Genomic DNA, 12,059 nt, shown 5'->3' with positions numbered 1-12,059 from the left:
CCTGTCCCAATTGCCATTGTAATCCAAGGACTATCTATAAAGGCTGATTAGCACTTTCTGGATGCTTGTTAGCTCTTAGGCAGAGTCCTGATATACCCAGATTTGAAACAGTATTAGGACTTAAAAGAACACGTCCAGCTCTCTTCTTGTCCTAGTGACCGGACTAATTGAAGATTTGTGTCTTTTCAGATTTACTCGAATACCTGTCCCCTTAGGATTGGATTCTACGATGGAGATGGTTATTTCCAGCCATCTCCCAGCATGAGACGAGCTGTGCAGGAAACCAAAAAACTGCTACAGGAGGCAGGGCATACTGTAAGCTTTACACTAGGATTAAAGATCTTTTTGGGTGCATACAGTGGCAGCAATAGCCTTGGCATTTGAATGGCATTCTGCCAGTGGCATTCCAAAAGCAGCTAATGGAAGGCAATTGCTCATTTGTTTTGGTTTCGTTTGTTTTTAGATTCATTTAGAAGCAAACTTGACTAGTGTGATGGTTTCCGTATGTTCAATCATTTTTTCTCTTCAGTCATATTAAAAATTACAATTACCCCTTTTGGAGGCTCACTATATTTGGGCTGCAAAAGTCCAAATGACTATTAAATGCCAGTTTAACGCTTGCTTTTTTGCTACCTACTTAATCATCCACATTTTTGCAGCTCAATCTGGTAGTTTTAGGACGTAACCCTTAGGCTGTGCATCTGTGCTGTATTCCTATATATAATTGGCTTCATTCATTCTATGGATGAACATGTGGCTTCCAACAGATTTGGGGGGGAAGAAGTAATTGCAAGCCATAAAACAGCTTTGGCTCAACTTTTAAAAGCAGAGTAACTCTTTGTATAAGTTTATTGTGTGCCATTAAATATGGATTTTGTTTTTCTTTCCTCTCTCAGCTGATACCATTCACTCCACCTAACATTGATTTTTTGGTGGATGAACTCTTTACCAAAGGCCTCTATGCTGATGGAAGTTCCACACTATTGGAAAAATTGTGAGTGATTATACACTAAAATTTCATAGAAAAAGTCACTTGCATTTTTGTTTTTGTTTCCCTTCTATAAATCAAGCGCCAGCAAGGAGCAGAGTAAATAAAGCTTGCAGATTTCCAATACTATGAATATTTGGTAGCCTGATTGCTGGAAAGGAAGTGTCTGAATCTTTTGCTTCTCCCCTTTTCCTATTTGACTTTTCATAGAATCATGTGACAGGTTTTATTTTTATTTAGTTTGTCAAACATGTACGAGATAACAGGTATAAGTATAAACATCAATTGTATTAAGGTCCAATATACAGTGTGGATTCCAGGCAAACGAGCTATATTCGAGAATAGGTCTGACAAAAGTTTTGTATGCTGTAGTTTGAAATATAATGTTACCGGAGTAGAAGCTAGGCAAATTAGGTTAACAACTCTTAAAGCTTTTCTGGCAATGCTGTTATGGTGAGCTCTGGCAGCAAAAGTTACTCAATACAACTTCTCTTCAATTAGAATCTTATCTACCTGTAAGAGGAGCATGTTGGCTAGGACATTGGGAAGGGGGGGTTAGCAAGCCCTCATTCAAGACCCAACTGCTGCTGTGGGGGTGGAGTGAACTCTCGTCCTTTGCTACAGCTCCTGCTAGGGACATGAAAAGAGCCCCCAGAGATCTGAGCATCCCCTGGGCAACGGTAATGTCACCAGCTATTCCTTTCAACATGGAAGCATCTTGGTGTTTCTGACATGAATGCAACACTCCACCTGTGAGGGTTCCTGAGTGAATGAATAGTTCTTTCCTCCCCATCTTCCAAGTTATGTCCTTGTACCAAAAGGTTGGCCTGTTACCTCCTTATACTCTCTATAATAATCTGCTTTCTTTCTCTTTGTACTATTTCAGTGATGGAGAATTTGTAGATTCCACTTGGAAAAACCAGATTCGTTGTTACAGAATGCCAGACCTGCTGAAGAGACTCTTGGCTCTCCTTTTAATGCCCGTGGTGAGTTCTTGCTTTTTTTCCCTCTTCTGTCTGCGCAAATACACAATACTAATCTTCAGAAAGAGTCTCATTTTATCCATAAGCAAAAACAATGGAGGTGGAATGTACAATAGGCTTGCAAGAATTTATAGGATTCTTTCTGGTCCTTCCATATGACAAGTTAACTTGCCACTGGGATTTTTCTGTGTCGAAAAACTCCTGGGTGACATTTTGGAGGTTGGTTTTTTTCATTACTTTAGATCACCATCATCCTATTTAGATTAAAGGTAAACACTAGAGCAATGCCCGCCAGCTTCTATGGAAATAGATTGGTAAAAAATGGATTTCACTCCTCATTACCCAGGTTTATAGGCTAATCCTAAAAATGCAATTCAGAAATTCCTGGTGCTGCTGTTGATAGATCAATTGCTGTGATGTTTAGCCTGTAAGATCAAGGGAAATGTCAAAGGCTATCAGATAGATGAGGACAGGAAATAATAGCCTGAAGTGAATACAAACCAGTGTTGGGTTCCAGATTCCATTCCAACCAGTACGGTTGGAACGGCCCTGGTGTCACCCAAATGGACGCGCATGGCACGCACATGCGTTGTACATGCCTGCAATGCTTCCGCAAGCCTCTGCGATGCTCCAGCTGCTCGACAGAGGGTCGCACAGGCGCTGTATGCGCCATGTGCGTGGGTGGAAGTGCCAAAGGCTTAAAGGACAGGTAAGGAGCTCAGGCGGGCAGGTGGGCTCTCTTGAGCACCGTACCGGAACGGTACCCAGTGCTCCGAGCAGGCTCCGGTATGCCCATACCGGGGCATACGGCCTGCAACCCACCACTGATGCAAACACTGAAATAGCTTTTTCCAAATTGATGTCCTTCAGATACACTTAACTTCAACTCCCAGAGACTTCTAGCAAAACCAAGGAAAGTAAAGCTTAGGTTCTCTTAACTAGGCTAAATGTGATAAGCCTATAAAGCAGCCAATGGAGTATACATTGATATCTTCTCTGCTAGAGCAAGGCGATTCCTGAACTTCAATTTAAAAAGATTGGCAAATACAGAAGGAGTAAAGTATCTGACAAGCCAAAGGACTAGAAGTGAAACCTACTGTATATATCAGCCTTTCTTATCTTCCTCTTGAGTCGGGATTCAAATTTAAGTTGACTGGGAATCAGTGGTGGGTTTCAAAAATTTTTGGAACCTCTTCTGTAGATGTGGCTTGCTTTGTGGAAGTGGCTTGCTGGCCATGTGACTGGGTGGGAGTGGCTTGGCAGTCATGTGACTGGGTGGGCATGGCCAACTTGTAAAATGTGGTGAAACTCACTTAACAACGTTCTTGCATAGCAACCAAGATGTTGACTCAGAAACTCTGGCATTGAAGTGTGCAAGTCCTACAGCTTGTCAAGTTACAAGACCCTTGCACCCCTAACCCTTTAGAAAAAAAATCCCAGGGATGTTCAAACTTGACAGCTTTAAAACTTCAAGGTTTAGATAGGACTCTTAGAGGTGGGCGGGGTGATTGGTGAGCCAGCCAATCAGTGAGCGGCAGGCGGGGCAAGTGTGGTGCGGACTGGCGGTGGGAGGGAGCTGGAACCAGTTCTAAATGGCACGATAGATTTGTGGAACCTATTCTATAGAAGAGGTTAGAACTGGCAGAAACCCACCCCTGCTGGGAATTCTGGGAATTGTAGTACTACTACAGAAGCAACTCCTGAAGAATGGTTCCAATTTGAGACTTAATTCTTTTGGTGCTTATTCGTGAGTAAAATAAATTGATTTTCCTCTAGGGAAGTTCAGGAAGATGAGAATGTTAAATAAGACTTTTTATGATCTGATGCAAAAAAAAAAAAGGCACTGTTTTAATATTCTGGTCAGTGTTTCAAAATGATCTAAGGTTTAGATGTTTTTCATTGCCAGGAATAATTCTGCAAGGCTGCTCAAGTCCTTGGAAACAGAGTCCTTGATATACAAATGAAAATGTGATTGCTTCTTTTGCTTGTAATACTTTACTAGCATTTTCCTCTTCATTTCCATCAATTTGCTATTGTTGTATTTTAATCAGGGAAATGATGCTGGATCTTTAGAGAAAATCATGTTTCTTTTCTTTTTGAAATCAAAGCTGAATCTCAAGAGAAACAGGTGTATTGGATTCTCTCTTTCATAAAGTAACTCAAAATGACTTCCATTTTGAGCTTGTGGCCTCAGTCAATCTTGTTAACAGAAAGCAAGCTCTAGCTCTTTTCTTTACAAAGTGGAATAACCCAGGTGAAAATTGTAATCTAACAGTAATGACCCTGATACAGCCTCGCTCAGGTTTTCACATGTCGCTTTTTGATGACTCAATTCCCTATGAAATGATGGGGTGGAAAGCAGAGGGTAGCTCAGAGAAAATAGGATGCCTACAAATCTTAATTGTTTCCTGCAAAAACATTTCTGTGGTTCTAACTCATCCTGAATTTGCCCTCCTCTATTCAATCCCTCAGTTATAGAACATCTTAGTTGTGGTGTCTTAGTCTGATACTCCACTGTGAAAAAAATCTTCAACTAAAAGTGAAAAAACGACAGGCAACCGGCACCTATAATTGACACTTTTTAAAACCCCACTGATTTTATTGGGGCAGTCCTCAATTTAGGACATTCATTTAGCAACCATTCCAAATGACAACAGCCCTGAAAAAAGTGACTTACGACTGGTCCTCACACCTATGACTGTCACAGCATCCCTGTTGTCATGTTACCATAATTCAGAGGTTTGGTGACTGGCATGTATTTTACGCCCAGAGTCATCTGATCACCTCTTGCAACTTTCCCAGCCAGCGTCCAACAAAGTCAATGGGGAAAGTGAGATTTGCTTAATGATTGCAGTGGTTCCTTTAACTGCAGTGATTGGCTTAATAAATATGGCAAAAAAAGGTCATAAAACCAGCCACAACTCACCTAACAGCCAGAAATTTTGGTTCCCGACTGTGGTCATAGGTAAGGACTATCTGTACCTCTTCTTCCTGAAAGGATATGTTGCTTTTTGCACAGCTGTTTGAAGTGACTACCTAATGTCACAAGATATGGGCAAATCAGATGAAAGGGATGAGTAATTTGTACAATAGGGTGGAGCGTTTTACCAACCAATAGTAGCATTTCCACTGGAGCTGAGGAACAGATGGCTACCCATTAGCAGAAACTTCTCTCTTGTCTTACATTCTAATTTCCTGGGATGTTTCCCTAGCTGCTCCTCCGGCCTAAGTGATGTGGTGTCTTGCCAGTGTCCCTCCAACATCATTAGCTGCTAAAAACCTGCCCCTATTTTTTTTCATCACATGAAATATGAACACAGCAGTGAATCAGAGCAGGAGCAGACATTCTGCTTGTAACCTTAGTTTTTCTCCATCTTCTAGACAGTTAGAAGGCATGCTAATTGGTTCCATGGAAGATTAGAACACAGTTATGAGTGGAAGATTTAAGGTAGTGTTTCTCAACCTTGGCAATTTGAAGATGGATGGATGTCAACTCCCGGAATTCTCCAGCCAGCTTGTCGGGTAGAGAATTCTGGGAGTTGAAGTCCACCCATCTTCAAATTGTCAAGTCTGAGAAACACTGATCTAAGACCAATGGCTTCTGGCCTTTTGAAAAAAGATGACTAACTAAGATAGATTGGTATCCTCATTCCAAGCCAGCATCCAGAGAATATACAGAATAAGGAGAAGGAGCCATAGAATTGCTAAACAGTTAATAAACTTCAAAGGCCAGTAGGTTTGTTACATACTGCATAATAACCTCTTGTTATATGTGGTTTTCTAATCAGGGGTGGGCTTCAAAAATTTTAGCAATTCTGTGCCCGGTTGCTGGGTGGGCGTGGCCATGGTGGGCGTGGCCTAGTCAGTCTCCTGCACCATGGCAGCGGGGGAGCGTTTTTGCCCTCTCTGGGCTCTGGAGGCTTTCCTTGAGCCTCCGGGAAGGTGAAAACAATCCCCCCAGCTGCCGAAGGCCCTCTGGAGGCCAGAAATGGGCTCGATTCCAGTCTTTCTGAACTTTCGGTTAGCCTGTTTTTCGCCCTCCCTAAGCCTCCACATCCGCCCTGCACTTAACTGCATCCAAAACGGGCCACATGGGGACTCTTAGGAGGGGTGGGGTGGGCAGGGCCAGCCAGGAGTGGGATTTGGGGATTCTCCGAACTGCACAGAATATTAGCTTGAGGTTCTCCTGAACCCCTGCGAACCTCCAGCAGCCCACCCCAGTTTCTAATGCAGTGTTTTTATTTTAGTTTCCACGAATCTCCCGACATCTGCGTGCCCTCCTTGGAGTAGGGTAAGATAACTTTATGGTGTTTTCTTCCTTTTTTTCTGTTTTGGTTTAATATTTATATTGGGTTATAATATAAAATAAGATACAAAATAGGAAAGTAAGTAGGGAAATGGTGGGGAGGAAGAGGGGGAAGAGAAGGATAAGAGAAAAAGAAACATTGACTTCCAACTTTCTCTGTTGCAGTAAAATAAAGCATTAAGGTCAAATCGCGTCTTTTTGTTTTTTCATAATAATATGAGCAAGCCGTTTCTATAAAGATCTATCAATCTAATTGGTAAAACCCAAGATCAAAGTTTCATTCTTTTCCACTTCAAGCAAAAAATTCAGAAGCGGTTTCTATGTGGAAATATAAGTTCTTATATTTTTTTTTCTTTAATCAAAATAGTCAATTTTGCCATTTCAGCCAACTTCATCAACTTTTTATGGTGTTTTCTTCCTTGAATGGATGCTGATATCCCGCAATATCAGCCTTTGGATTTACTGTGTGCCATCAATCAGTCTCACTTCTTAACAACCACACACTTAGGTTTCTCCAGGATGCAATACCAACCTATGCTGTAGTGTATTGTTATGCTAGTAGGAAAGACCTTTTATAACAGTATTTGTAGTAGAAGTTATTCAGAAAAGTAGAAGTGCTATAAAAAGGGATTTTTAAATTATTTTTAAAGCTGGTTGCTGTCCCTGCATATGTGCATATTTATACATTTTCATTTAGCTACACTATATTTCATATAACTGTATTTTTACATATATGAGTGTGTGTAAATATGTATGTCCACTAAAACTTTCCCAGAGAAAGGGAAGTAATGCCTTCATGAAACAAAAACTTGAGAAAGTATGGCAGCGGGAAAATTGCCCAGTGGCCACAAGTAGTAATTTTAGATCTACTCAATATTTTCCAAACTGCTGCCAAAGCATCCATTTAGTTGAGATTTGCTGGTTTATACTGGGACATGCATAAGAACAGCATAATGGAACAGGGCAGGGGTGGGTTCCTGCTGGCATTACTACGGGTTTGATGCCGGAAAATTTTCATGCATGTGTGCGCATTTGCTCTTTAAAAGGTCTGCGCATGCGCACACCATTAAAAAAAGTGGGGGAATTACCATATTTTTCGGAGTATAAGAGCACATTTTCCCCTCAAAAAAGAGGCTGAAAATCTGGGTGCGTCTTATACACTGAATACAGCATTTTTTGCCTCCCGAAACCCCGCCCCCTCACCAAAATAGCCATACATAGCCTCTAGGAAGTTTTCAGAGTGTTCTTGGGTGCTGGGGAGGGCAGAAATGAGCAAAACAAATGGGCCAATTTTTGCCGAATCCCCTCAGCCCCCAGGAGCACTTTACAAGCCTCCTAAAGGCTATTCATGCCCTTTTTTGACAAAAAAAAAAAAAAAAAAACAGGCCCGTTTTCACGAAAAATGGGTCATTTTTGAGAGGTCTGCCTCCTTAAGCACAGACCAACAACATGTTGAACAGTTGTTCCACAAGTTCAGAGGAGGATGACAAAGATGCAGGGGCTTCAACACATAATCTACTATATACGGACAATGGAGAAACTTAATTTGAAGAAGAGGAGGCTGAGGGAGATAGGATCTCACTGCTCAGGTGCACAGAAATATATTGTTGAGAAAATGGTGACTGCCAAGGAGACTAGGACCAGAAATGATAGGTATAAGTTGCAGCTATCTAGATTTCCTTTCAATATAAGAAAAGAATTCATGAATAGAAAAAAAATAGAAGAAGAATAGCAGTCTGAGTAGGCTGGACAGGATTATTTGGTTTTTTTCTTCTTCTATTACATAGAGTTGAATGAGATTATCTTTATGGTCCCTTCCAACTACACAATTTTATGATTCTATGGCATAACTATTTTGTTGATCTTTTTTCAGTATGCTAATTTTGATCTTCATGATTTCTTCAAATTCTAGGTCAGTCCAAAAACTCTGGAAGAACAATGTGGATCGGATGGTGAGTCAGCTTGTTTATGTCACTTGGCCAAAGATTCTAATTCTCTCAGATATTTCCCAACCAGAACAAACAAAGGAGCGGTTTCTTTTTAGATGAACGCAGCCCTGGGTTTATTTTTGTACTTTTCAATGCTGAGCAGAAAGAATAGAAAAGAATAGTTAGCAAAGCTCCTTACATTACACAATCTTCCTCTAGGGTTATCCGGTATATTATGGATTCTACAGTTATAGTTGAAGCAAACTCCTTAATGGTTTTTATGTGGCACATCAGTATGCAATTGAGACTATTGTTATTTCCTGTAACACATGTCACCAGATAGTTTTAAAGTGGTCAAAAATGATGACCTAATTGGATTGGAATGTGGGATGGAGAAACACTATATGAAGTTTCTCAACTTTTTTTCTACTCATTCCTGAGCTTGTTCGCAAACCAACAGTTTCATGGCTAAATAGAATTAGTGAAGAGGTGGGTTTTATTCTTAATATACAAAAAATGAGAACATAGAGTCACAAAGTCGGGCATTTATTCTTATGCACTATGACTTCCAGGTTCCAATTTAATTGGCAGTAGCCACATACTGTATGTCCTATGGGACATCAATTGTATCATATAATAGGACAGGTTGAAGCTCAGGACTTCACCAAGCCTTCTACTTTTTTATCAGTACGGTGTACAGACATTTTTTAAATCAGTACGATGTTATCTGTAACAGAAAAATTGCGGAATTTGTGGGGATGGATGGGACTTCATAAAAATACATTGTTTTTTTTATCTGTAAGCTCTCTGATTATTCATCAGGTAGGGCAAAACTTACATTTGAACTCTCAAAGATATCAGGATACATTCCTTTGACTGTGAACAGTCCTCCTTCCCTTATCAGGTTTATTTCAACTCTAAGGACAAGATCCTAGAATCACTTCTGGTTTGCTCGGAGGATCGTTTTGAGCACTCCGAAGGCTTCAGGGACCGTCTGGAGGCTTCCCTGATGCCTCCGGAGGGCGTCCGGGGGGGCGGGAGAGGCTGTTTTCGCCCTCCCCAGGCTCCTATGAAGCCTCTGGAGCCTGGGGAGGGCGAAAAAAGCATGTAAAAATGGGGGGGAGCGCCTGTAGTGCGTGCATGCGCACTGGGGGTTGCGCATTGCATTATGGGTACAGCACGCCCACACATGACCCCCCTGCGCTCCCCCCACTTATGGCACGCGAGCCAAAAAAGGTTCGCCATCGCTGTCCTAGATTAACTCTGAGAAAAACTTCATTAAACTGAGTATACTATTTTGCAAGTAGAAAGCTATGTCATACCTCTTCATTAGGGATAATTCCAATTAAATTTAATGTACAAAGTATGTTACCATCATATTAATAATCCCAGATCCTAATTTAACTAACTGGCTGTTCCTTCTTGTAATACAGGCGTCCTCCTAAGCATATGCAAAGTTGCTAATTAAGCAGAAGTAAACATGCCAATTACTATTGTATTATTACATTTCAACATCTGTTTGCCAAGACCATTCAGATAATTACCTATTGTTGCTATTTATTAACTCATAACCTGCCCTCAATATAATAATCTATCAGCACTTGTCTTCCATCTTAACATTCTGTTTTTCCAATGTTGATGAACGTTGACTGACTTCTTGAATATGGCCACTTTAGATGCATGGGGGCTACAACTCCCATAATCCTAGACAATAGATATGCTATACATTTCTGAAAGGGGTAGAAGACCGGGGTAGGCTTCTTTAGCATTACCCAAAATTAATCTGCACGAAGGTTAGGTTTAGTTGAGCTTCTGAGATTTATCTGTTCAGATCAAGGCTTGGTATGACCTCCAACTCTTTTAAAAATGCATTTGCCAGTACCCTCTGATACTGGGTGTGTCAGATAACATGCAGTTGGATAAATGATACACGTTAAGCATTCACAGCATTTGCTGATAGTTATTAGCTCAGATAGTTATTAGCTCAGATAATAACTGAGATAACATAATATTTTTACTATGACCTTTGTGCCTATTTTGGAATTAGGGCCATTTTTTTCTTTCCTGATGAAACTAGAGTTCACATTTGAAATCTTGAAATGATCCTGAAAACAGTCTTGGGAGACTACATATTTCTAATTTACTTTTTTTGAGGAGAGGTTAGAATGTAAGGCCTGATTTGGTGGGAGGAAGAGATATTCTATCCCAAGTGAACTGATGAAAGGTATCAGCTGGATAAAACAGAGATAGGTAAATCCTGGGGAAAAGAAATTAAAGAGATAAAGTCTCAAGGACCTTTCATTGTCTCTTGGCTTTAGGTCTTAAAATGCTGCTCGTGGCACATGCTTAAGCCCAAAGCTTTCTTTAGCACTCATCAAATTTTTATTTTTAGTTGTGAGAGCAAGAAACTTCAGTGCTTTTCTTTTTTAACATTCTACTTGCAAGAATCCTACAGGGGAGGCAATGCTTCTCTATCTTTATGGGAGAGAATATGGTCTGTAATCTTGAAGGAAACTCTAATTTGTTCCCATCCTTAAGATGCATTCTTTGAATTCAGGCAACCTTAACAATTATTGCCCCGTCTCCAATCTCCCCTTGCAGGAGACATTGTTGAGAAGATGGTTGCAAATCACCTACAAAATGCGCTACCAAATGGGCGATCTGATTTCTTTTCCATTAGTTGTTGGCCATAGGAGGAAACTGCCTTGGTTGTGCTAGTGGATGGGCAGTGAAATAAATCAGATAAATGAGATTAACAGAGTTGTAAGGGACCTTATAGGTCATCTAGTCAAACCCTCCCACTCAAACAGGAGACCCATTCTGACAAATGGCAGTCCAATCTCTTCTTGAAAGTCTCAAGTGATGAAGCCCCCACAACCTCCGAAGGCAAACTGTTCCATTGGTTGATTGTTCTCACTGTCAGAAAGTTCCTCCTTATTTCTAGGTTGAATCTCTCCTTGGTCAGTTTCCATCCATTATTCCTTGTCTGGTCTTCAGGTGCTTTGAAAATAGCTTGAACCTTTCCTCTCTGTGGCAGCCCCTCAAATATTGGAAGACTGCTATCATGTCTCCCCTGGTCCTTCTCTTCACTAGACAAGCCATGCCCAGTTCCTATAACCATTCTTCATATTTTTAGTCTCCAGTCCCCTAATCATCCTGGTTGCTCTTCTCTGCACTTTTTCTAGAGTCTCAAGATCTTTTTTATAGTGTGGTGACCAAAACTGGATGAAGTCCTCTAGGTGTGGTCTTACTAGGGCTTTATAGAGTGGTATTAGTGTTAATTAATGACTGGGGGGGGACGGGCGGACTATATTCCTAGGGGCAACCAACATCTGAAAAGATTTCAAGATCATCAACTGGTAACCCTTCTGAACTGCCTGTGAAGTTTGGAATCAGAAGTAATATCTTTCAGGGGTTCCTTTTTCCTGAGTTGACAGTTCCAGTCAATTGTAGGAAGGGAAAAGGGATTGATCCAGCAACTATTTATTTGTGTCCTAGTTATGAGTAGCTGCCCCTATTGTTTAATACCTACATCATGGGTGTCAAACACATGGGCCATGGGCCAGATATGTCACATACTGGCCATGCCCACCCTCAGTTTAGCAAAGGGGAAAAAATCACGATTTGTCATGTGACGACAATGTGATGATGCAGGTTTGACACAGTGGTGGGTTTCAAAATTTTTTAGAACCTCTTCTGTAGGTGTGGCCTGCTTTGTGGGAGTGGCTTGCTGGCCACGTGACTGGGTGAGCATGGCCAACTTGTAAATGTGGTAAAACTCACTTAACAATGCTCTTGCTTAGCAACCAAAATGTTGGCTCAGAAACTCTGCCATTTGAAGCATGCAAGTCTTA

At 41.0% G+C, this 12,059-nt stretch overlaps 1 protein-coding gene across 1 annotated transcript in view; it reads left to right on the top strand.

Annotated features, from left to right (window-relative positions):
* The window catches only part of LOC309388737 (vitamin D3 hydroxylase-associated protein-like), a 37,406-nt gene that overhangs the window by 19,364 nt on the left and 5,983 nt on the right, over positions 1–12,059 (top strand). Inside the window, exons 8-12 of the mRNA XM_081946330.1 lie at positions 190–315; positions 897–994; positions 1,875–1,974; positions 6,219–6,262; positions 8,190–8,229. Of these exons, the coding sequence (XP_081802456.1) occupies positions 190–315; positions 897–994; positions 1,875–1,974; positions 6,219–6,262; positions 8,190–8,229 (408 nt within the window). The remainder of the gene's footprint in view (positions 1–189; positions 316–896; positions 995–1,874; positions 1,975–6,218; positions 6,263–8,189; positions 8,230–12,059) is intronic.

The sequence above is a fragment of the Natrix helvetica genome, assembly GCF_964273705.1.
Source record: "Natrix helvetica genome assembly, chromosome: 3".
NCBI classification, from domain to species: Eukaryota; Metazoa; Chordata; class Lepidosauria; order Squamata; family Natricidae; genus Natrix; species Natrix helvetica.
Note: the sequence above shows the minus strand (reverse complement) of the source record. Positions and strands in the feature narration are given on the sequence as shown.